The sequence below is a fragment of the Mustelus asterias genome, chromosome 7 (assembly GCF_964213995.1).
Source record: "Mustelus asterias chromosome 7, sMusAst1.hap1.1, whole genome shotgun sequence".
NCBI lineage: Eukaryota > Metazoa > Chordata > Chondrichthyes > Carcharhiniformes > Triakidae > Mustelus > Mustelus asterias.
The window spans coordinates 56268322-56295596 of record NC_135807.1 but is presented as its reverse complement, the minus strand read 5'-3'; the positions used below and the strand labels follow the sequence as shown (position 1 = coordinate 56295596).

Below are 27275 nucleotides of genomic sequence, written 5' to 3'. Positions count from 1 at the left end.
TGCTTGTTGCCTTTGAGCTATAAACATTTCATGTTCAAGTCCTTTCCAGGACATTGGCAGGTCATCAACGTTGTCACTTGTGCAGTACTGAGGCGGTGCTGCATTGTTGGAGATTCTACCTTCCAAAAGAGACATGAAACTGAGCCTCCATTAGCATATTCAGGTGATCGCCTGCCACTCAGACGAGTTACTGGGAGTTCTGTATCCTCATTCCTCTCTCAACCAACAATGCAGTGTGCCAAGTGGCTACCATAAACAATAATTCTTTCTTCAGTGAATGAATAATTTCTGCTTCAAAGACAAGGAGTCATGCTGCACGTTTCGATGGACAAAGACAACAGTAGAAAAATCAGGCAACAAGAGAACCATTTCTGACCATATTAAATAGGCAGATGGATGAAGATAAGATATGTTTATTGGTACATACCCATCAGTGCGACGTTCAGTATCATTTAAAACATGCGTTCATCCTAAACAAATATCCAATTTCCAGTGCTTTAATACATGTAACTGCAAAGCTATTATAAATTATTTTGGGAGGTACTGGGTGAAGTAAACCATATTATGAACACGTTCCTGCTGACTGGCAAGAGATAAAACAGTAAATACAACAATTCCTATATTACTGGAGTGACTCCTGAAATAATTCACAGAAATAAATCTTACTTAATGCCTTCTACAGTTCAAGTTTCCTGCATGTTTTCCTATGAATAAATCCCACTCATCACAGGCAGTTTATTCACCTTAACATTGCATTCAAAATTATACCCAAAATAAAATCTTAACTTAAAATACATTTCACAATGCAAAGGAAAATGTTTAAGCAAATGCAGTTATTTGAAATTATGTTGCATTAATTATATGGCAGTAACACAGTTCTTCAAAAAAAGGCACCAACAGGACAACGTTAGTCCTGTTAAAGTGTCTTGAGTAGAATAATTTATGTTTCAAAACAGTGCACAATTTATCTGTTAAGTTAATGTTGTCTATCATCTGATAGGAATCCATTTGCAAATGTAAGGCAATATATTTATAAAATTACAAAATAACGTACCCCCCAATATACTCATAAACCTGGTTGTTCTGAATTTTTGCTATGTTCCTAATGCTTCTGTTATTTCTAGTTGTTCATCAATCCATGAACCACTATGGCTTGGCAAAAAAATGCATAGATCAAGAGTGAAATACTTTGCTCATTTATCTCAGTTCTACACATTTTTAACTGAAGCATTTGGAACAGTATAATTTTTAAGCACTTGTATAAGGAGTTCACCAAGCTTTTCCATCTTAAAGCCAAAGGATTTTAGGCATTAACATCTCAATAGATCTGCACTGAAGGCATGAAAAGTTTGAAGACATAACAGATTCGTTGGTCTTTTCAAGCATTTTGACACCATCTTCAGAGCAGTCCCATCTTGTCTTTGCTTGTATTTTCAGTACTTTGATTCCACACCTTCCCTCCTACTTAGCATAAGCTATTCCCTCAACTGCAGCAGCTCTAACCTTTACTCATTTAAATGATACGATAAAGAAAGCTCAGTGAGCTATTCCATAATGATCTACCCCAGTGTTCAGTTGATTACAGAAAAAAATACCAGCATCTTATTTCTAGCTATGCTTTATCTGTTGCAATTGTAAAAAAAAACTATGGTAATGTGGGTAACACACTGAATAGTCTTCTGTGTACTTTGATCACATGAAGAATGGGGAATTGGGGAATGGGAAGCAGGGGTTAAACAACAATTGCAACCCTGACATTTGTAATGTTTGTACTGGAAGGAATCAAATCCGTTTTGTATTACTTTGTGACCTTAGAAAACTTGGTTTCTTGAAAATCATTTTAGAGCGCAATTCCATAGGTGGTTAGCTGAAACATAAAAAAAATCATGATCAACAGAACTCTGACATCTAATTGAACACAGCAGCTATAATAAAGACGAAAACATGTCTATTGAAAGAAGGAGTTTAAGAAAAAAATGCATTTTATTCAAATTACAGAGTAAACTATTATTTACCTCATTATATAAAATATGATTAACAGACTAAATTACTATTTGCAAGTCATTACGCAAAAGGAACTCAATGTCTTGTGTCCTAATCTGTCCACTTTAGGCCTTTTTTGCACAAGTATCATTCTGCCGTCCCTGGCAGTTCTGTATTTCTTTTCACATGTAGTCTTTCTTCCGGTGAGTACCAGGAATTCTAGTGTCTAATGCACAGCTTCCACCAGGATGTCATTTGATGGTCAGGAATGGGAACATTGCTTGATTTCCCCCCAATTCCCAATCGAAAAACACATGTCGACTACAGCAATCTAACATAATAACAACTGAATCCAAGTCTGTCTTATATGACTTGTTTCCATACCACATCACTAAATATCTTCTTACAGCTACAAAAACAACTTGCAATTATATGTCGCTTTTTAATGTAGTAAAATGTTCCATGGCACTTCACAGAAATGTAACCAAACAAAAGGTGGCACTGAGTGAAAGAATGAGACATTAGGGCAGGTGGCCAAATGCTTGGTCGAAAGAGATAGGTTTAAGCCTGTCTCTTCAATGCTCTCCCTGTTGGCTTTGCTTGCTTTACCCTTCACCTTTCATAAAGTTCATGCAATCTAGAACTTAAGGTCCACTACTCTTATCATCTAGCATTTAAGGATTTTCATCTACAATAGGAGCTATGTTATATAATGTAAATTGTTGTTGAGGAATAAGTAACCTTTCCTCCTTCGCAAACCATATGCCCTAATTCAGCTATTACGCCACATTTCTTAGCAGTTATTTCATGAGTTTTTAGCTCTTATTTATAATTGTTTGCTGTAATTTATAAAACTACTGAATACTTGTTTAGTTCAGTGGTAGCATTCACATCTTCAACTCAAGGGTTAATCTAGTTTGACATTTCACTGCACAACTGAGGAAATGCTGCATTTTCAGAGGGACTGTTCTCTTAATAAAATGTTATAATGAGATCCCAACATGAAAGAACCCATTAAATTATTTGAAAAGGAGCAGTGAAGATGGCCCAGTGTTCTGGCCAGCATTTATCCTTCAAATGACATCACCAAAATTGATTAACTGGTCATTCATCTGAAAACTGTTTGTGGGACCTCACTGTGTGTAAGCTGACTGGTACATGAAATAAAACATGTGATTATATAGTAAATAGTACAATAACTGCACCAAAAGTATTTCATTCATTATACAGTGCTTGGAGAAGTCACATGGACTATGAACAGTGTTATAATGCAAGTTTATTTGCTATTTTTTAGCTTTTCTTACTTTAAATCTTTGCAGAATTTCAGCTTTTTATTGCACAGTCCTTAAACTCCAGTTCTCCATGAATAGCATTTAGAACTCGAAGCAGCTATCATAGAGAGGATTAATTTTGAGCCATGTTCCACAGTTGTAAGGACAGCATAAACAAACTACAACCTAACTCGATTAAACTGTTACTTTCAGGGTCGCTGATACACTGACCAAGTCAATTTAATTTCTCTTGCTTTGAATATTCTTCAATGTTTGCGGGATTGTATTCTATGAACCATCCATTTTTCCATGAAAACAGCAAATTAATGATTTCTGTCCTGTCACTTTCCACAGTTTTACCCAGAAGAAAATCTTTTATCTAATATATTACCTGGGCTTGATTGGAACAATATGTTTGGCAGGTTTGCGAAAAGATTGGTTTGGCGCTGATCTTGTAGAAGACGTCCTGGGAGAAGCACGCACAAAGGCTGAGGCTGGTGGTGGATTCTTAGGAATCTTCTTCACTAAATGTCCAATCCACCTTTTCTGTTCTTCCTGAGAGCATGCCAGTAGCAACATATCTCTAGCTGTGTTAACGTCATAATTCACTGAGGAGAAAACACATACTTTTAGCGAAGATCAAAATAAAAGATTCTACATTCCCCTCTGCATTGTTCTAGTTACTTTGCAGTTTGATGAATAAAATTAGACAGATGACAGGTTTCTATAAACTTGACATGAACTCCCTAATCAGCTCCAAGAAGCACCACATTAAATTCACAGCGTGACTTGAACCATCTCAAGATGCCTTACCTCAGTTTGGTGTCTTACTGGAGGAGAGAGGTAACATTATAGGTGCCAACTTGCATCTTACAAACTTGTATGACAGCATGTGGGTATTGCAACATTCTACTTCCCAGGAATATTTTAAACTGTTTTAAACTGAATAACAAACTAATAGTTTGGAACATTATGAAATATGAACATGACAAATATTTTTCCCTCAAACATGGAGATGAAATATACGTTGTGAAAGATAACTGATTGTAAAAACTCACTAGGTTCACCATTCCAAGTTTTTTTTGCTGCTGCAAATATCAAATTTAATGAAGCTGTTATAAACCAAGATATAGGCCGTGATTCTCATGAATTGGAACTAAGAGTCCACGTCAGTGGGAAAACAGGAGAGTTTCCCACTGGCGATGGCAGTGTCTGTCAGGTGGGATTCACCAATCTGAAAGATGCTAATGAGCTTAACTGAGGGAACCCGCTGGCTAGCCCAGCTGTTCGGAGATTAGGGTGCCCTTTTTAAAGGGCGCTCCAATTTCCACACTTGGGGACAGGCCCTGTTTCCCCCCAAAAAATGAAATGGTGCCACCTCCCCACTGATCAAGAAGCACCACCAACCCCTCACCAAAGAGGGCCATCTTCCCCCCCCACCCACAAATACCAGTAAGCCCCACCCTCCACACCATGCAAGTGTGAGGTTGACCCGACTCCCTCCACTAAGGCCTCCCCACTCAGCCTCCCATCCCTCTCAGAACCCATGGCCCCGCTTCCCCCTCAGCCCCTGCTGCTTCTAAAAAAGGGAAATCTCTGCTGCAGAATGGAGTGCTACAGTGAATTAAAAGGCTGACAGATGACCATGGAGCACGGAGATTAAAGTGACCTGACCACTTCAGAATTTCCACAGCTGACTGGCAGGAATGCAGAGGTTGATCAAAGGGTTGCCCGAAATCATCATGCTGGACGTGATCTGCAGGTCTGCCAGGGCTAGAAGGGGCAGATCTGTCATGATACCTCCATCCCGGGAAGAGTGGCAAGGTCAATCCCTTGCTCCTGTCCGAGGGCTACCCAACCCACAGGACCTTTGAGGGACCCTTCCTCTGCAGCCTGGCAGTGGCAGAGGAGCACATAGTCACTGGACTGAGGGTGAAGGACAGCTTTGGGGCATCTGAGGGGGAAGGGGGTTTCAAGTCCTCACTATTTAAAAGTAACTAATCCCAATTCTTAATACCTAACCATTCATAAAAAAAGTTTGTTCTTCCAAGAATCTTGCATTTACCACAAAGACTTCATTAACTCAGTACAAAATTTATTAGAAAAGACTTCTAAAAAACTCAGTGATTTGTTTTCAAAAAAAATTATCATGTATGGTACTACTTTTTGCGATGTTTTTTTACTTGTGTAATTCACCTGCTTGTAAATAAATAACAATGATTGATCAGACAGTGTGATACTTGAAAATGGACAGGAGATCATGGTGGGCAGCTCACGAAGCGCTGATTATTATAGCAGAGTATCCTATCAATGATGTGTTCAATACTTTCAGATCATATGAAACATGGGCATGGGTTTAGTAGCATGGTAGTTACTGGACTAGTAACTCAGAACCTTGGACTAATGATCCAGAAACAAGAGTTCAAATACCACCGTGACAGCTGGGAAATTTCAATTCAGTTAAGTAAATCTGGAAGAAAAACAAAGATGACCATAAAACTAGCAGATTTATGGTCGAGTGCAGATTTAAGGGAATCTGCCATTCTTGCCCTATCTGCCCTAGACATGATTACAGACCCACAGCTATGTGATGAATCCTTGAATGCCTACACAAAACTGTATGAATAATAACACCTGACGATTGACTCCCCCACATCAACATCTTGGAGGGCAGGATAACACCATTGATCAGAAACTTAACTGAACCAGCTGCATAAATGTTGTGGCTACAAAAATAGTTCAAAGGTTGGTTAGTTGTGGCGAATGACTCATCTCCTGATTCCTCAAAGTTTGTCTACCATCTTCAAGGCAAAAGGCAGGAGTGTGATGGCAAACTTTTCACTTGCTTGGATGAGTGCTGCTCCAACTACACTTGAGAAGCTTGATACCCTATCCATCATCATAAACATTCACTCCCTCCACCTGCAGTGTACTGTGGCTCCAAAACAAGCCATCTATTAGATGCGCTGCAGCAACTTGCCAAAGTTTCTTTAACAGCACTTCCTAAACCTGCAACTTCCACCATTCAGGAGGATAAGGACAGCAGGCACATAGAACCATCACCACCTGCAATTTCTCCTCCAAGTTAGCAGTTCAAGCAAGTGGCAAAGCACCATCACCTTAAGGGCAATTATGGATAGGCAATAAATGTTGGTTATCACAGAATATACATTCCATGAGCGAATAAAACAAATCTGCTTAAATGAACTGTCTTTTACTGTAAATGAGGTTAAGAGAGGTCAAGATGAAAGTTAGCATATTATTGATCACAAAAAATATTTCATACCTTTGCATGGCACAATCATGTCTTCCTTTCTTTCCACATGATCCTTATGGCACTTAACATGGCATCTCCTACATTCTAATGCAGCTGGTGGTTTGAAAACATGCCACAGAGGTTTTGCACAAGCTTCACAATTTGTAGGAAAATGGTACAGCGTAAGAATGAATTCATGACCCTTATGAGGTATAAAGTCAGGCTTTTCTGCTGACTGCACAGGGTCTGCTTCCACATCCTTCCGACATTCACCCTCATTGGCATATAGTATCTGAAAGAAGCACAATTCATATTTCATTCAAAAACAACATAATCAAATAATTGAAATCGAATGGTTCAAACTACAAAGTTATATGCTACAAAACTACATACATAATTCTATCAAGAACTGGCACAATTTGGAACACTACAGACACAAGATAAATCAGTCCTCAAAGTCAGACATTTGGGAATCAATCTGCACAAATACCTATAACTGTGGGAAACATGAGTGAAAGTCCAAATGAACATGCAATTTTTTTCTTTTTCACATTAGTCTTGTAGCATTGTACATGGTGAGGCAAAGGACAGTTTGGGTCTGCTATGTTAAACAGCAGTCACTCACTCACTCACTCTCAGGTGGGCCAGAGATCAGCTGTGTAAACAAAGTTTCGCTCCTTCTCCCTCCATCCTGCCCTGATTCACAGCTTCTCATTATTCCTTTCCTATCCTCTTTAACAAGGTCTTTCACCTCAACAGGCTCTTTATCCTCATCCTTCTCCCAATAAGTGAGTTAAACATTCTTTCTTTTCTTGTCTCCTGCAAAACAGGACTTTTCTTCTAGCAATGCTGGAATTTGTCTCTCCTTGACATGCAACTAGGTTCTCTTCTGCTGCCCTTCCTTAATTGGGTACTCAACAGGATCTCTCTTCCTCTCTAAGGTGGGGTACTTAATGAGATACCAGACATCTCAGCTTTGGAAGGAGCAGATGTTTCATTACATTAAAAGCACTATATAAGTATAAATTGTTGGTGGCTGGGGAATACTGCCATTTCCTGCTTTTTCTACTAATGTCTTTATTAGGGAACTGGGTCTTACACGAGTGTATTTTACTTGTGTCTACTATTTTTGACCTCGCCACATTCTGCTGGTTGAGTGGAGATTATAGAGGAAAAAAAACAATGAAAGAGGGAAAGAAAAAATGTGGAGGGGGTTGGGGGGATAGAAGAGAGAGTGGAGGAGAGAGAGAAATAGTTCATAAGTAGCAGAGTCTGAAATAGTTAATGCCAATTGGGCTAACTGGATATGAAAGTGCTATCCGTGGACTGGGGAGATTGCAAATATTACACCATTGTTTAAAAAAGGGGAGGAATAAATTCAGTTAACTTCTTTTGATGAATTTAGTGTGTATATATATGCAAGTACAGCAAATTTACACTGTTCCATGTACTTCAATGCTGAGTCTCTTAGCAAGATACCAATGCAGCACAGCTTTGAAAGGAGCAGGGCAGCTTGGACAGCAACTTCCTGATTTAGCCTTTAATTGCTCTCCAGTAGTTGCTGGAGATTGCTGTCCAATTTACACTTATAATGGTTTAATGCTAATAGACTTTTTTATTTCTGCAACAAATTCTGGTCCAATGTTATTTTAACTGTACATAAACACATAGAATACCTTCAGTTCAGAAGGAGGCCATTTGGCCCATTGGGCCTGTACTGACAACAATCCCACCCAGACCCTATAACCCACAGGTCCTTTTCATTGTGACCATGACACCCCTCTTACAACCTAAATACAAACAATAATAAAAATAAACTCCAAATTCAAAGTCCTTGATGGAAACTGACTGTGTTTGATAGCCCACCTGGAATATCCGAGGAATTTCACCAGTTTCTGCCCTGTACACGTCACCTTGTGTTACAGGACGCACATGGAATAATTTGCTGGAACATAATGGCAAAGAGATGCAAATGACTTACAGATTTCATTATGCTGTGTTCATTCATATGTAAATTAACTTTAAAGATAAAGCTTTTAAAGATTTACTATTAGATATAATTGCATTCATATATAAAACAATTTGCAGTTAAAAATTCTCTATCTGCAAAACTAACCATAACATTCTTATTCACAGATACTAGGAATTAATTGCTGAAGATGACAGGTTTGTTGCCATATTCAGATGATGCAGAGCTGTGAAACACATTTTAAATCTTTTGATTAGTCATTTCAATCGAACAAAAAATTGTTGCACCAATTTTTGATTAAATTATCAAAATCCTATAGGTAAATTCTATACTATCTATACTACTATAAGAAAAGACAACAAGTCTGTTGCTATGTTTTTCACCTTATCAACTGATCAAGATGCTACACAGAAAGGGATATCTGACTTTGCCATTCTCAAATTGCGTAAAGAGAGTGGTACGTATCTTGTTCCGTCTCATTTATATAATAGACATTAGTTGTTTTGACAATATTTTCCAAATGAAAACATGAGGGGGAGGGGAAATCAAATCAAAATGGAAGGCATCAAAATAGATTTCGCTACTGCCCATCTGAAAAATAGGTTTCATAGTTTGGTTTTGCTTGCTAGTGAAATGCGTGGCAATTGTACTCTTCAGTAGTTGATATTGGTTAAATTAGCAGAATTCAAGGATCATTAAGTCACAAGATTGCTGTATTGTGAAAATTACATTACATTTAGGAAAATTGTGCAATCTCACAATTTGTAACAGAGAAAAGGTCTTGCGAACACTGGTGGTTATTCTGCATTTCTGCTCTCCTAGCAGTGATGAGCAGGTTATTGCTAAATAAGTGCAGCTTGATAATACAGTCAAGGACACCTTCCATCACTTTGCTGATGATGGAGAGTAGACTGAGGAGATGGTAATTGGCTGGATTGGATTTGTCCTACCTTTTGTGGACAAAACGTACCTGGTCAATTCTCCACATTGTCAGGTAGATGCCAGTACTGTAGCCATACAGGAACAGCTTGGCTAGATACACAGTTAGTTTTGGAGCACAAATCTTCAGTACCTTAGTCGGAATGTTGTCAGGGCCATAACTTTTACTGTTTCTTGATGTCATGTGGAGTGAATCAAATTGGCTGAAAACTGGCAGCTGTAATATTGGGGACTTTCACATAGCACTTCTGGCTGATAATAGTTGCAAATGCTTCAACGTTGTTTTTGATATTGATGGCTCCCCCATCATTGAGGATGGGAATATTTGCGGAGACTCCTCCTTTAGTTACCAACATTTACAACTAGATGTCGGAAGACTGCAGAGCTTCAATCTGGTCCGTTGGTCGTATGATCATGTACATGTTGTTTTTGCCATTTGTCATGCAGGTTTACATCTTGTTTTCAGTTATAGCTTGGCAATGCTCATGGACATGCTTTCCTGCACTCATCAATAACCCAGTGTTGATTCTTTGGTTTGATGATAAATGCATTGAGGGATATGTTGGACAATGAGGCTACACATTGTAATTTTATACAATTCTACTGCTGCTAACAGCCATAGTGTCTCATGAATGCCCAGTTTTGAGTTGCTAGATCTGTTTTGAATCTATCATATTTAGTACAGTGATAGTACAGCACAAGACAATGGATAGTGTCCTCAGTGTGAAGACAGGACTTCTCACCAGAAGGACTGTGCAGGGTTCACTTCTCCCAATGTTGTCATAGATAGATACATCTGTGAGATTTTTCTGGTTGATTTTCTCAGCAGTTGTTGTAGGCCCAATCCAGTAGATATATCCTCAAAGTTGGCCAGCACCACCCAGAGTACATTCTGTGCCCTTGCTATCCTCAGTGTTCCTTCTAAGTAGTATTCAACACAGAAGAGTACATGGTATTCAACTGATTCATCAGTTGAGGAAGGATGCTAGGTAGTAACCAGCAGGAGATTCTTCTCCATGTTTGACCTGATGCAATGAGACTGCATGGGGTCCACATCTGATGGATCTGGCCTGTCAGTGGAACAGGTCATACCTAGGGATGGTAATGGAGAAGTCTGGAACAAAAACAAAATACTGTGGATCCTGGAAATCTGAAATGAGAACAGAAAATGCTGGAAAAACTCAGCAGGTCTGGCAGCATCTGTGATGAGTGAAACAGAGTCAACATTTGAGTCCTTAGAACTCATCTTCAGAGACTCCGAAAAAAACCTCAAAAAACTGGAACATTGGCTGTAAGGTATGATTGTGGTGGGTGGATGATAGCTGAAATAAATACTAGAGGGGGTACCTCTGTTGTTTCACGTAATAGGGAATAGTAGCCAAGTGGTAATGTTAGTGAACCATTAATCCAGAGGTCTGGACTACTACCGTGGAGAGATGAGTTCAAATCCTACCAAGACCGTCAAGCTGTGGCCTGACTCCCCTTACGATAGTTCTCCTTATTTTAACACAAGTCCCCAGATGTTAGTAAGGAGCTCCTTCCAGGGTTAACTGGGTAAGGCGTGCTGTTATCGTTTCTAGTGCCTAGATTTATGCAAGCAGATCTGTCCAGTTTTATTCTTCAAATTTTTGCAGGAGTTTTGATATAGCTGAGTGACTTGCTGGGCCACTTCAGAGGGCAGTTAAGAGCCAGCCACATTGCTATGGGTCTGGAGTCACATGTGGGCCAGACCAGGTAAGGACAGCAGATTTCCTTCCTTAAGGGATGTTAGTGAATTATATGGGAGTTTTATGACAAACCTCTAATGTTATAGTCACTATTACTGAGAGTAACTTTTTATTCTTGATGTATTAACCTATTGAAATTAAATCACATCTGCTGCCTTGGTAGGATTTGAACTCATTTATCCACAGCATTAGTCTAGCTCCCTGGACTACTCGTCCAGTAAAATTATCACTTTGCTTTGAAACATCAGAGGTACCCTTGCTGGAATGTGTTTTAACCACTGTCTATCCTACCTCCCAGTCAGACATCATACTTCTCATTAGTATCCTCCATTTTCTTATCTAATTCCCCTATTCAACATGCCCTTTTTAAAAATAATTCAAGGCAGTTGTACTTACTCTATATCCAGTACCATAGAAGGATTCGACTGTTCTTTGTTCAATTCATCGTTGTAAAACAGTATTTTTCTGCTGCTGACCACAACATACTGTAGATAGAGTTTGACATTACAAAAAAATTTAGATCAAAATTTTGTAAAAATGCACAAAAGACTTTTAAAATCTATTTTCTATCAGTTTGCTGAAGACCCAAAAGACCCTATGCAACAGTCTGACAACCTCAAAGTTTCTGATCTGCATCATCAGCCTTACAAACCTCAAGCTGAGTTAGCTGACCTCAACCTGAAATGTAGTTGAGACAATACAATTAACCTCAATGTCCTGTGCTAGAAAAATGAATAAAATCAGCCAGTATTGCTATGTGCTAACCACAGCATTCAAATAAGAGGAACTGATGTCAGTAATTTGTATCAAGAATCCAGATGTTAAAGAATTGGCAGTTCAGTACTGCATGATATAACATATCTAGAAAGAACAAAGTAGGAAGGTGAATAGGGTAGTTGTATTAAAGAGAGATAGCTTTTACAATCTAACATTAAGATAGAAATAGAATTAATATGATTGAGACAAAGGATAAGAAGGGACTGATCATGTTAACAGGGATACTATACATATCACCAAAATGTGAAAGGGAATTGAAGGAAGAAATATGTACGCAAATACATTTTTTACCATCCACACTCCTCATGATTTTGAATACCTGTATCAATCTCCTCTCAAACTTCTCTTCTCCAAATTGTTCAAATTCTTGATAATAATTAATATGAATTCTTTATTGTTGTTGGCTTTTACTTTGTTTCATTGTGAGGTTCTTTTTCAGTTTCAGTTGGGCCCAAAACATTATCTGTGTAAACGTCGACCCTGTCACTTCTGGCCTCAAAAGAATTGTTTCAAAAATCCAACTTCATCGGTATATATGATCAATCTTAAAATTTGCAACTTGTACAAGCCATTGAGATTCTAATTGCATGAACTAGATATATGTGTATACCTTACACAGTGAGTTCCTTTTGAGGTGAGGGTGAAGGGATAAGAGTAAGAGCCTGAAAACAAATAGAGGTCAGGAGTTTCTTCACAGGAGAGGAAAAGACTCACTGTAGTCCAGGAGTTCTCAACTGGGGTTCATATCAAGATTTCAAAGATTCTGCCAGTGGCTCCTTGTCTCGATTGGCACGGCAATTTAAAGCCAATCTCTGAAGGTTACAGTACACAGGACAGTGACCGTTACCCCAAAACTCAATTACCAATCAACAAGCATAGGCTGGAATTCTCCCCAAAAATTCTAAGTGTCGAATTCGCGTGAAAACTAGAGTAATTCAGTCTGTTTTTTTCAGTGGAAGTTCAGAGAAGAATCTCCCACTGCACTGCTGAGGCCACCACCATGAATATCATTAAATTTCAGGGGGTGGGGCCTATTCCCACTGGAGAGGCTGAAATCAGCGTGCTGAACGAGCCACTGTGCATGCGTTGAACTGTCAGTGCCAAGATCGACGCATGTGCAGAGTCCCCACACTGATGGCCTCCTGATTGCTGGGCAGCTCGATTTGCTGGCCAGCTCCGTGACCCCCGCAACACTGGCTCTCCGCCACTCCATGGCCCGATTGCTGGCCCCCCGACCATTCCTGGGCCCACCCCCGAACCCCCCAGCAGGCTGACTCTGCCCCCCCCTCCCCCCCCAACAGCCCGCCCTGATTGCTGGCCTCCCTCCTTCCCCCACCGATCCCAAATGCAGAGTGGCAGCGGGAACCCCCACCCCCACTGGTCGCCTCCTAGGCCCCGCCCCCATCCCCATATGCCTCGCCCCATGCCCATTGGATAGTGACAAGGTGCCCCTGGGCATTGGCACTTTGCCCTTTGGGCAGTGCCAGGGGGCCCAGGCTGGCATTGCCAATGCACCAATGCCCAGGCCCCGAAAGTGGGGAGCCACTGTAAACCCCGCTGACATGAAATACTCCTCATGGGGTGGGAGAGGCTAGCGGGCCCGGAGATTTCAGTCCCGGGCCCACTAATAACATTTCAATGAGTCCCTGAATGTGTAATACAGCTCCGAGCCTATTTCCAGCTTGGCACCAGAAATCTGGCGCTGGGAGAGGAGCTTAGGACTGGATGCCCAGTGGGGATTCCGTTAATCCGGCCCCACTGAAATCTCCCGATGGGAGAAACACCCTCAACTCAGCCCGACATGAGAAATCGGAAGCTACTCTCTGGCTCCAGAAACTTGTGGTCACCTGTACAGCACTGTGTCGTCAAGGAGATGGCATCCAGTTTCAGCTGGCATGTTTCTATTTTGATTGTTACTGACAGACAAGAGAGGTCAGAGCTAGTGTGGCCAGCAACACATGTGGTTCCATCAGCACTCTATCAGCCTCAGAGTGACAGACTACCTAACCTGGCAACAGTCTTGAGCTAGGGCGTACACTGAGCATGACACAAGCATGTGCGTGTTGAAGGTAATTCCACATCTGGTCAGAATTGTTGCTTAGCACCAGCAACATAGTCCTATCCTAATGTTCTTAATTCTGCTTTTAAATGTGTGATGCTGTCTACTGTTATTAAGAAATGTTACTTTTTCAGAATTAAAACTTGTACATTTATTAACCTATTTGTATTTTAAATCAGCTGTTGATATTATACCATAACTTATCTGTGTGTATTCGTTCACGAGATCTGGATTAAAAATAACATTCTATCAGAAAGGGAGATTTTGTACAGGTTTGATATACAGTTTAACAGTGCGGTATACATGATTGAAAACTTAATTTTTTTTAAAACAACCATTTCATACCTGTTTTTTCCATCCATATCTCTTGATGTTTGCCCTGTTTGGTATCGATAACCAGCCCTCCATCCTGGTTTCTGATTTCAAAAATACATTGAAATTGTAGTGAATGAAAACATCTTTGACAATAATTCTGCTTGTGAAAGCAACACTATCACTGTAGGCCTAGTCATATAGAGTTACATTACAGAAATAACATAAATTCCACCATCAGGCTGCCACTTGCATCTCTTTCTCTCCTTCTTAAACCATTAAGCTTAACAGACAATACAAAGATGCATAGCAAACTTTTTAAACTTTACTAAAAATAATGAAAACTGGAGTCCGGTACTTTGGGATCAAAATTCCACTGCATACATTTAACATGGTTAAATGGCATTGTAAGGGTAAATGCAGGGTGGTGTGTATTTCTGGGTTCATCCTCCAAAAATCTGGTCTGATTATCTGGTCACTATCACAGTGCTGTTTGTGGGAGCTTGCTGTGTGCAAATTGGCTGTCACATTTTATGCATTAGAATTGTGACTACACTGCAAAAGTATTTCACTTCTGTGAAGCACTTTGAGATGGTGGCGGTTATGTAAAGGGCTTTATAATTGTATTTTTTTCTTTTTAAAAATCTGTTGTAGAGTTCCTAATCTCCACCTGTAATAGAATGAGACACTTTCAACATTTCCCAATGAACCCAACATGGAAGGCCAAAGAGGGTTTATGTATGTTCCATGTCATCTGATTAAATTGAGGATTATGTTGTGAATGCAGGAAATGTGCATGTGAGCAATTTACACTGCAATAGCCAGTTTAATGAGTTCAGTTTTCAATGGTGTTTACTGAGCATTATTTGGCCCCTACCAGTAATATTGGATCCTGATAAAATGTCAGCTTCTAGTCATGGAATTGACTCCTAGGGCAGATTACGTATCTTAATAATGCCTTTTTTTAGATCATGTCCTAAAGCAGGTTGCAGCAACAATCTCTAGAAGGTTCACAGTTTTGTCACATGAAGACATGTACCCATGTTGCAACTGCAGGATGGTACAAGGTTTTTCTTTGACAGACAAGGTCAAGAGCTATTGGTATTTCAAGGTGTTACTGGTCTCTTTTTGGGATCTGTGAGAGGAAGGATATGCCGTGGAATGGTAGAGCAGCAATTGCCTCAATTCCATTCAATATTTTGGTCCTTCCCTACCTCTAGGTTTTCTTGACTGAGGAATTAGAAGCTGTCAAAGCCGTCACTGTGCTTACCAGTGAGACAAAGAATCTATAACACTTCCAGGATCACCCAGCTTTCACTTCTTGAAGCAAGTCATTGTATCTCAAGATTGGCACAAATTGATACTTGCGACAACACATTCTTAGAAAAAGAACCAATAGGATATTTGTCACTTGGCACAATTAATGTACAGGCTTCAATTGGAAGCACTTGGGTATATGGGCCTGCAGCTCGGCCTCACCCATTCAAATACATTCCCAACAAATAACACCACACAAATATTAACTAAACAGGTGTGCAAGAACCACAATCTTATCTTTGCAACATAGCATCTGTTATTCATTATTACATCACAAGTTGAATATGTTTATTCATTCACAAATAAAATGATTAGAAAGAAACAATTGAAGTAACTTGTGGGAATAGGGAGAAGGGTGGACACTATCGCTATAATGTAAACAATTTATTTTAACTTGACATTTATTATATATGATGAATTGAAATTGGAAAATTGCAGACATATGATCTACGTGCATTTACTTTTCTTGCCCAAATTAAACAAATCTCAATCTTTTCCCTTGATATGTAGTTTTCAATGACTCTATGGTAAATGAGACCATCAAAACTAATTAATCTACATGTTAAAACGCTGCAAATCAGTCAAATAACTCCTCTATTTAACTTACTATATGTTGAAAGTTAGTGAAAATATATGCTATTACAATCAATAGTAAGCACAATAGCCATGATAAAAAAAGCTAACAAGATACACACAACTACCAAAGGACTCACCACCACATTCTGAAGGGCAACTAGAGATGGGCAATAAATGTTAGCCTAGCCAGCGATGCCCACATCCCTTAAATAAATTTTTAAAAAGGATTCTTTAAAAAAAATTCAAATCAGTACCTTCAACGGTAAATAAGTGGAATCCCAGTCAAAAGATTTCAAGAGGGCAGAGTTGGAGAACTGCAGACTTCTTAAGGCATAATTTTACACTCCACCGAAAGCGGGTTCTGAGGCAGGCGGGAGTGTAAAATTGAATGGATGGGATTCCCCCAGGAACCCGTCCACCCAAACCCAGATCTAATTTCGAGTTTAGACAGATAATCCATCCATTCACCTGTTAAGGCCCTTAAATAGAACATAGAACATAGAACATAGAACATTACAGCGCAGAACAGGCCCTTCGGCCCACGATGTTGCACCGACCAGTTAAAAAAAAAAACTGTGACCATATAATGGCTATTTAGGGGCCTTACCCCACTCAGCCTCAATTTTTAGGCTGGTGGGAGCAGGTGTGGGTTGGGTGGGAAAGTGATACTTACACATATAGGCAACAGAGTTTTGGATGAGCTTATTGAGAGTGCAAAATGAGAGGCCAGCCAAGACAGCATTGGAATAGTTTAGACTAAAGCACAGATGAGGGTGTCAGCAGTAGATAATCTGGGGCATGGGTGGAAGCAAACAATCATTTTCATGGAGATAGTAAGAGATCAGAAGCTCAGTTGAAGGTCACTAGTATGCTAAGGGACAGTGGTTTAAAAAACATAGTGGCAGGGTGTAGGCTGAAATTAGTGGTGAGGGACCTCCCTCAAAACTCCCCACATAATGATTGCACAGAAAGTGCCCAGGAAGTTCAAACTTCCGACAGGAAATTACCCTCCACTGGGTACCATCCAATAATCCGATTTAATTTGGAGACTTTGGATAGTTCTAATTGTTTTAACAGAATAGTTAAAGAAGAATTAAAACCACTTTCTAACTGTTGGCGGCTTTTGTAATGACCACCCCCAACCCCCCCCCTCCCCCCAGCCATTCCCACTGGACTCTCTGACTACCTCCCATCCCCACTTTACTCCCCAACCCCCCTTGAATAGCCCTCATACACCCAACTACCCTTCTTGATTCCCTGACAACCACCACCCCCCTCCCACCAACTACACTCCTAACTTCCTGACTGACCACCCGGTACCCTTGTTAACAACCCAACCCCCTCTTTCCCAATGGCAACTTGTACCCCTCCTCAACTGACTGACCACCAACATCCCCCCTCAACCCTCCATCTTGCCCTCTTACACAATTAGCTTCTCCCTTGCTTTTAAAAGCAGCTGCAACTTTGAAACTGACATGCTTTGTGGCAGCTAGTGCCATGAAAAAAGGGGCATGGCATCCTTTCCTCTGACTCTTCTACACTTGATTGAAGACCTCGGGAACCTGGCTGCACTACACTATTCTCACCTGGACCAAGTTCAACGGTTGGGTGAGAAAGGTGCAGCTGCATTTTAGTGTAGGTAAATAGGAGCAGAATGACAATCTGACTGTGATTGCCACTCCATGGAAGTTCTGGCCCCATTTTTAGATGGTGTCACTAAGGGGCAGCATGGATATGAGAAAAAGATCATCATTATTCAGTACACTTAACCATAATACCCAAATTTGTAATTCTTTTTCTGAAACGTAGACTCAGCGATTCATAGAAAACATAGTTCTGTGATTTTCAGAACATTGCAACATTATAAAAAACATATTGAAATAGGAAAATTACAGGCAATTCAGGAGCACAAGGGTAAAGCAACCATTGTTGTTTAAAAAAAGACCATGCTAAGCTGCATTCAATATTTTGTACAATAATGCTATTAAAATTTGACACTTTAATGGTTTAAAAGACAGTATCCCTTGTAAAAATAAACTCTGAAAACTAGTGTGGCAATTTTGCATCAGTGAAAAACATGGGAATTACAACTCTATGGAAAATTTATAAAATGTTCCGAATTTTATTTTATTATGCTCCATATAAAAAGTAGAGAAATGATTTTAATCATATATATATATTAAAACATGACGCTCCAGTCTTTTCAAACAAGTACAAGTATTCAAAAGATTGATGCATTATTTTAAAATTGACTATGTGTTTAGTGGACATTAACTTTCTCTGAAACTCCGCCAACACTTCTGTAAACTTGAATGGTCAATTAAAAATTATGCCAAATTAAAGCTTTTAATGACTGCTCCTTGTTGTATCTGTGAATTCCTGTTAAATTAAATGTTCAAACATTGTCAAGGATAATTCTGTAATTCTTCAATAAAAATTGTGTAGATGGATAAAAAGGAATGCTGTCCCTTAAATATCACAAAGCGACTTAATCAGATACAAATGGAGTCAGACATCAAATGTCAGCCAGCATGCAGAAAGTGCAATAGAACAAGGCTTTCAATTACTCACTGGAAAAGATAGATAAGACATGTGTTGCAAGAGGAACACCCAACTAGGCACAAAGAATAAAAGGCATTTCTATAAAAAGGTTTATCTGGAACATGATTTTTAAAAATTACTCTGCCATAATCTGTCTTTAAAGTAAATGGAATTTTAATGAGTGAACTATTTGTTCATTAAAAATGTTCGCAGGTCAGTACCCAAGTGGATAGGTGTCAGTGACAAAATCTGGATTTGAATTCAAGCACCAGTCATTGCAAGATTACTTTCCAGCAGACATAAACAAAATTGGAATGCAACAATTTTAATTTCTTTTTTGGAGATGTGCTGTACAGATTCATAGGATGGTTACAGAGCACAGGAGGAGACCATTCAGCCTTTTTGAGTCTATATTGGCTCTCTACCAGAGCAATTTAGCCAGTTCCACTCCCTTGCCCTTTCCCTGCAAGTTGCTTCTCTTCAGTTGCCTATCCAAGTCCCTTTTGGAAGCCATCATTGAAATTGCCTCCACTATATTCTGGGGCAGTGCATTTGAGATTCTAAGCAGTTGCTGTGTAAAAAATATTTTCCTCATGTTAACTTTGGTTCATTTGGCAATACTTAAATCCGTGTGCTCTGCATCTAGGTGTTCAGATCCCTCGTGATTTTGAACACTTCGATCAAACCTCCACTCAACAAGAAAACAGTCCAGCCTCTCCAATAGTCTCTCGTCCCTGGGACCTCTCCTTATATTTTTTCTGTACTCTCTCTAAAGAATTTCTAAAGTGCAGGGCCCAGAATTAGACACAGTGCTCAAAGTTAAACCAAACGAGTGTTTAATAAAGTTTCTTTCACAACTCTTCTTTTATATTCTCTGGGCTGGATTTTCAACCCCCAAAAAAGTCAGGAATGGATGTGGGAATCAGAAACACCAATGCCACAGGGCCTCACTGAACTTTGTTCTCTAAAAGAGCCCCACACAATCTTCCTATAAGCAGGAAGAGGTAACCACTGACAGGCCTAGGGGACATTTATATTTATGCCCCACAGTATTTTCATCGGGCTGGATGGGATTTGGAAGCCGCTGGAAAACTGCTAGGTAAGAGAGTTTGGGAACCTTGGGGGAAGCCTGCTGAGGAATTAGGAACATTCTGACAGGCAAGAATTAAATCTTTTAACAACTTCAAATGTTATTATTAGATGATGTCTTATAAATGAGATGTGGATTTACTATAGTGATCGATCATGGTGCTCTGTGCTGGAACGGCAAGTTGACCATTATATTGACCAACATTGTGCAAATGTTGTGATATATTAAAGTACTTGTCCTATTAGAAAAAGTGCTCCTATTGTTGCAAATACCTAGCTCATAATTTGTTTGTTTTAGAATATAACATAGTTTTAGAAATTAAAGATTTAGCTGTAGAAAAGCGGGGGCATCTGATTGGTAATACAGGGCTTGAGTAAAGATGAAAAATTATATTTTATTGAAGCTTTTCATCTTGCACTCATCAGGACAATTGCAAGAATATCAATATCTGGGGAAACAAGAAATTTATATGGTATGGGAAGAGATTACTGATTGGTTGGCAAATGGAAATTGATTGGTAGAGGCGTTGCTGTGCAGAATGCACCAGTTCATGGTGATTGACAGTTAACTTCCAAGCATTGTTTGAAACTTTAAACCAGATAGCTTGTCTCGGCATTGCCCTAAAATGGACCAGCAAATGGCTACCACTTATTTTGTTTAACCGAAACAGATGCAATGTATGTACATGTTCTTTCTGCCTGCAAAGTAATGTGGCAGATGAATTTATGCTAGTGTAATGCTAGGTATGTAAGTTGTAGGTCCCATTGACTGATTGAGCATACCAAACAGCATGCCCCTTCTGCTGTTCACAAGGCGCAAGGTGTAGACCATATCCAACTAGCCCATGCTTACAAAACTCAAAACCCAGTGTCCAACGTTAGATGTGATTCCGCGACTGGACAACATTTGCTATATATAGTTCTCAGTGTGCTAAAAATTACACTGACAACCATTTTAAGATTGTTAGTTGGGCTTGCAGTCTGGCGCATTTGTAAGGACTGAAATTCACATATACTGATACACAGGGCCCTGTGCTTTGTAAACAGGAAGAACATTCACACATATTGCACCTGTTTCAGCTGAACAAAATAAGTGATAGCCATTCACAGGTTTATTCCCCAGGGCAACAATGCCTTGACCAACAGAGTCAAGGTGCCTGGTTTTAATTTTCAAACAATGCTTGACAGCTAACTGTCAAGTCACTATTAACTGATTTACTCTCCATGGCAATGTCTCTTGCAATCAGAGGCCAGCCCCAATCAATCAGCACTTTCTTTTCAGACAGCATAAAGTTGTCGTTTTCCTTGACATTGGCATTCTTGCATTTGTCCTGATGAGTGCAAGATGAAAAGTTTTGACAAAATGTCTTTTTTAGCATAACTCTGAAGTATCATAGAATCCCTACAGTGCCAAAGGAGGCCATTCGGTCCATCGAGTCCACACCGACCACAATCCCACCCAGGACCCACTCCCGTAAATGGAACTCAAAAAATCCTGTTTTCACTACAGTTAAAAAGTAACCTGTGATTATCTTACAAAGTCAGAATTGATAATGAAAAAAATTAGTGACCCATCTCTGGATCTCCTAGTGGAGCCAGAGAGTCTGAAGAGGGGACAATTACATCTATGAGAAATATGGATTTTGCATTTGAGTTGCAGAATCAAGGAGTTGTGTTGATGGTAAAATCATTTGTTTTAGATTTCTGTTTGAGACCTACCCAAAGCATGCCCTGTTGTCACAGAGATAGGTTATGGCGGTGAGAGCTTCTTTTTTTTAAAGTTACCTGGGTGTTTGCTCAGAAAGCAGGTAATTGCAGTTTTGTGTTGACTACATCTCACTGGATGGAGAGAGTCAACAGATGATGATTGGTAGTCAAGGCCTTCAATTTAAGCAGAGAAAATATTGTCCATCCTGCAGAATGCGAGCAGGACACAAGCTCAGTGTGGATGTTGTGAAGGTAAAAGCAGCTGCAAGATTTGCCTAGCTGACAGCGAGAGGAAAAAAACCTACAGTGGCTCTCAGAGAGCTTTGTGACAGAAATCAGTTAGCAGATTTAACTTGGAAGTTGCGAGAAGGCTGTTTGGTATCTGCCAGCATTCAGAACAAGGAGCTGAGACATTACATAAAAGTTGGAGGGTCAGTTAGCCATAAAGCGAATGGAAGGATCTCCAAAAGATATTACCTCAGAGAATAGCTGAGAACACTGGGGAGAATTAAAGTGAATTCCTGTGGACAATTACATACTTTGTGGGTTGGTCCCTAAAGAAGTGAATGAACCTTCAAGGTTGTTGTAATGAATAAGAGAATTCTTCGAGGGAGGTAAAAAAACAGAATTGAGTTCATAGCGTGAGTCGTTATAAACTATGGTATTATGTTAATGGTCCTTGTTTTATTTAATTCTCCTTACATGTAATGAAGTTTATTTTCATTTAAAAATGTGTAATCTTGTTACATAGTTCTGTCAGTTAATAACATAGTTTTCATCGTGGTCCTAAACAGGATTGTAAAATTATGCATTCAAGCTACAAAAAAGTGTTTGTGAACTCTAGTGTATGATCTGAGGTGATTTAAATGTTCAAAGTGCTTGAAAGTAGAAAATAATTAGCTTGCTGCTCCTGTAGCATAACTGAGCTAACAGATTTTTCAGTTTCAACAAGCTCCACTGTTTGGAGCTGTAATGGCTTGTTTTGATAGCTGAGCCTGTTATGAATGCACGGATGAGTTTCAAAAGCTAATGAACCACTTAGTTCAGCAGGGTGTGTGCACACAGTTTCACTGACAGTTTCAAGAGGTTACTAAAACATTGTTTGTCCTTCATGTGGTTTCTGAACAGAGTATTTTTGGTTTACAACTAATAACCACTTGAGAGGATTTAACACTTTTTTTCCCAATGAATCTGGAATATGTTTTTCCAGGATGAATGGCTATATGTTTGGGATGATGTGGAGATGCCGGCGTTGGACTGAGGTAAACACAGTAAGAAGTTTAACAACACCAGGTTAAAGTCCAACAGGTTTATTTGGTAGCAAAAGCCACACAAGCTTTCGGAGCTCCAAGCCCCTTCTTCAGGTGAGTGGGAATTCTGTTCACAAACAGGGCATATAAAGACAGAGACTCAATTTACATGAATAATAGTTGGAATGCGGATACTTACAACTAATCAAGTCTTTAAGAAACAAAACAATGTGAGTGGAGAGAGCATCAAGAATTTTAGCCTGTCTTGATGCTCTCTCCACTCACATTGTTTTGTTTCTTAAAGACTTGATTAGTTGTAAGTATTCGCATTCCAACCATTATTCATGTAAATTGAGTCTCTGTCTTTATATGCCCTGTTTGTGAACAGAATTCCCACTCACCTGAAGAAGGGGCTTGGAGCTCCGAAAGCTTGTGTGGCTTTTGCTACCAAATAAACCTGTTGGACTTTAACCTGGTGTTGTTAAACTTCTTAATATGTTTGGGAGACAGCTCTATTAGATTATTAAAGGTTTCATTTTTCTTCACATCCATTACGAAGACTTTCCATGACTTCTAAGATTTGTTCATAGTAGATACAGGTGAGTGGCTATGCAGGATACTCGAGGGACATAAAAGGAGCACGGGGATATAAAGGCATGGAGGGAGCTTGGGGCATGAGGGAGCATAGGTTGGATGAGGGAGCATATGAATGATGCGGAAAGCTACACTAATGTCCCTGAGAACTGAGGCGAAGCTTCAAACAACCAGGCTTCCACACCCTGGAAGCTCTCTGGTCCGACACAATTGGGAGTCGCAAACCCCACCCTTGTCTCTCCGAGAAAAAAATGTGGCAGAAATCAGGTGAGGAGGCAGATGCAGATTTCCCAAGTCTGAATTGGCACATGAAAATCTGACCTTTTGTCTCTATTTATATAGTTCAGGATCCCATAAGCCTTTTTAGCCACTCTTTAATATTAACCAAGAAAAGCAGTGATCCTAGTACCAACCTCTGGAAAACCACACTCTGTACCTTTCTCCAGTCTGAAAAACATTCACCACTACTCTGTTCCCTATCACTCAGCCAACTACATATCAATGTTGTCACTGTCCCTTTTGTTGCACAGATTTCAACTTTGTTCACAAGCCTATCAGGTGACACTTTGTCAAACCTTTTGGAAGAGCATATAGATCACATTTACCACATTACTCTCAGCAAAAATCTCAATCAAATTTGTTAAACACAATTGCCTTTCACAAATCTCTGCTGGCTTTCGCTAATTAATTGACACTTGTTCAAGTGCCGATTAATTTTGTCCTGGATTATCATTTCCCATTACCGAGGCTAACTTGGCTGGCCTGTATTCGTCATTTACCCTTAAACTTAGTAGCATTTGCAATTCTCCATCTTATAGCAATCCCTATTTAAGGAGGATTGGAACATTATAGCCGAAAATCTCCATCCTCATTCATGGCTGGGATTCTCTATGCCATTGAAAGTGAATGGAGTTTTGGCTGAAATGCCAAATTATCCATTCAGACTTGGAGCAGGGTGGGCAAGGACTAGATGGGAGAATCTCACCCTATCGCTCACACTTCCTCAATTTCCACCTTATTTCCTTCAGCATTCTTAAATGCATATCATTAGGGATGATAGTTAGTAGTGATATTGTTGTAGAACCAAACATTTTTCACTTTTGAATGCATAGTTAGTGTTGAATATTCATTAGGTCAGATATAGCAGTCTGCCACAGACTAACGCTCCTATTTTGCCAAAGCATTTGTCTGAAACTCAGAAATGTACTTCATCATAGAACAAAGAAAAACTACAGCACAAACAGGCCCTTTGGCCCACAGGTTGCGTCGGTCGTGTCCCTACCTACCTAGGCTTATAAATAGACTTACCTATAACCCTCAATCCTATTAAGTCCCATGTACTCATCCAGAAGTCTCTTAAAAGACCCTATCGAGTTTGCCTCCACCACCACTGACGGCAGCCGATTCCACTCGCACACCACCCTCTGACTGAAAAACTTACCCCTGACATCTCCTCTGTACCTACTCCCCAGCACCTTAAACCTGTGTCCTCTCGTAGCAACCATTTCAGCCCTGGAAAAAGCCTCTGAGAATCCACCCGATCTATACCTCTCAACATCTTGTAAACCTCTATCAGGTCACCTCTCATCCTTCGTCTCTCCAAGGAGAAAAGACCGAGCTCCCTCAACCTATCCTCATAAGGCACGCCACCCAATCCAGGCAACATCCTTGTAAACCTCCTCTGCACCCTTTCTATGGCTTCCACATCCTTTCCGTAATGAGGCGACCAGAACTGGGCACAGTACTCCAGGTGGGGTCTGACAAGGGTCTTATAAAGCTGCATCATTATCCCCCGACTCCTAAACTCAATCCCTCGATTGATGAAGGCCAGCACACCATACGCCTTCTTAACCACCTCCTCCACCTGCGAGGCCGATTTAAGAGTCCTATGGACCCGGACCCCAAGGTCCTTCTGATCCTCTACACTGCTAAGAGTCTTACCCATGATATTATACTCCTTCATTCCATTTGACCTGCCAAAATGGACCACTATACATTTATCCGGGTTGAAGTCCATCTGCCACTTCTCCACCCAGTTTTGCATCCTATCTATGTCACTCTGCAGCTTCTGACATTCCTCCAAACCATCCACAACACCACCAACCTTCATGTCATCGGCAAACTTGGCAACCTATCCCTCCACTTCCTCATCCAGTTCATTTATCAAAATGACAAACAGCAAGGGTCCCAGAACAGATCCCTGGGGCACTCCACTGGTGACCAACCTCAATTCAGAAGAAGACCCATCTACAACCACTCTCTGCCTTCTGCAGGCAAGCCAGTTCTGGATCCACAAGGCAACAGCCCCTTGGATCCCATGCCCTCTCACTTTCTCGAGAAGTCTTGCATGGGGGACCTTATCGAACGCCTTGCTGAAGTCCATGTAAACCATATCTACCGCTTTTCCGTCGTCAATGTGTTTAGTCACATTTTCAAAGAACTCCACCAGGCTCGTAAGGCACAATTTGCCTTTGACAAAGCCGTGCTGACTACCTTTGAGCATATTAAACCTCTCTAAATGTTCATAAATCCTGTCCCTCAGGATCTTCTCCATCAACTTACCAACCACTGAGGTTAGACTCACCGGTCGGTAATTTCCTGGGCTATCCCTATTCCCTTTCTTGAATATAGGAACCACATCCGCAATCCTCCAATCCTCCGGAGCCTCTCCCGTCTCCATCGACGACGCAAAGATCATCGCCAGAGGCTCTGCAATCTCTTCCCTCGCCTCCCACAGTAACCTGGGGTACATCCCATCCGGTCCCGGCGACTTATCTATCCTGATGCTATTCAAAATTTCCAACACATCCTCTTTCTTAATGTCCACAAACTCAATCTTTTCATTCCGCCGCAATCCTGTAGTACAACCACCCAGGTCTTTTTCCACCATGAATACCGAGGTAAAGTATTCATTAAGCACCTCTGCTATGTTGGAGAATGCAAGGTTTAGTGAGAGGGAAGAACTGAGGGAGATCAATATTAGTTGAGAAATGGTTCTGGGAAAATTGAAGGCGGATAAATCCCAGGGCCTGAAAATCTACATCCCAGAGTATTTAAGGAAGTGCCTCTAGAAATAGTGGATGCAGTGGTGGTCATCATCCAGGATTCTATAGACTCTGGAACACTCCCTGCAGATTGGAAGGTAGCTAATGTCACTCCAATATTCAAAAAGGGAGGGAGAGAGAAAACAGGGAATTATAGACCAGTAAGCTTAACATCGGTCGTGGAGAAAATTCTCGAATCCATTATGAAGGTCTTTATCGCAGAGCATTTAGAAAGCAGTGGCAGGATCAGACAGAGTCAACATGGATTTATGATGGGGAAATCATGCTTGACTAATCTGTTGGAATTCTTTGAAGATGCAACTAGTAGAGTTGACAAGGAGGAACCAGTCGATGTGGTATATTTGGACTTTCAGAAAGCATTTGACAAAGTCCGGTACAAGAGATTATCGCGCAAGATTAAAGCGGATGGGATTGGGCAAAGCATATTGAGATGGATAGAAAACTGGTTGGCAGAGAGGAAACAAAGAGTAGGAATTAATGGGTGCTTTTCAAATTGGCAGGCAATAACAAGTCGGGTGCCACAGTCATGTGTGCAGAATTTCTATACTTTTGCTGTCCTGTTTTCTTTGTCACTGTCTGATTCGGTCAGTTTTCCAAATTAACTTTATTTTGGACTTTAAAACTACAAGCATTTTTTTCTAGGCTGAACTGAAATTATGATCCCAGAAATGAAAGCGTTCTAATCCACTGTATCACTCTGACCCTCTAACTCGGCCAGTCTACCTATTTGATCAAGGGCAGCTTGAATAAAATAACCTAACCTTCAGAGTGGGATGAATAATGTTTACAAGTTTAGAGTAAAACTAACAAGTAAAACTTTTGATTTATATTCTGGTGCTGATT

At 40.2% G+C, this 27275-nt stretch overlaps 1 protein-coding gene across 2 annotated transcripts in view; it reads right to left on the bottom strand.

Moving 5' to 3' along the window:
- Positions 1 to 397: 397 nt before the first annotated feature.
- The window catches only part of rock1 (Rho-associated, coiled-coil containing protein kinase 1), a 147259-nt gene continuing 120381 nt past the window's right edge, over positions 398 to 27275 (bottom strand). The window contains exons 28-34 of one of the 2 annotated variants that reach the window (XR_013498315.1): positions 18758 to 18800; positions 14327 to 14397; positions 11542 to 11630; positions 8377 to 8455; positions 6541 to 6802; positions 3646 to 3862; positions 398 to 1867 (exon numbers count right to left, since the gene is read on the bottom strand). Coding sequence is in view for 1 of the 2 variants with exons in the window: in XM_078216081.1 (XP_078072207.1) it covers positions 1864 to 1867; positions 3646 to 3862; positions 6541 to 6802; positions 8377 to 8455; positions 11542 to 11630; positions 14327 to 14397 (722 nt within the window). In the remaining variant the exon portion in view is untranslated. The remainder of the gene's footprint in view (positions 1868 to 3645; positions 3863 to 6540; positions 6803 to 8376; positions 8456 to 11541; positions 11631 to 14326; positions 14398 to 18757; positions 18801 to 27275) is intronic. The other variant, XM_078216081.1, reaches the window with a different exon arrangement.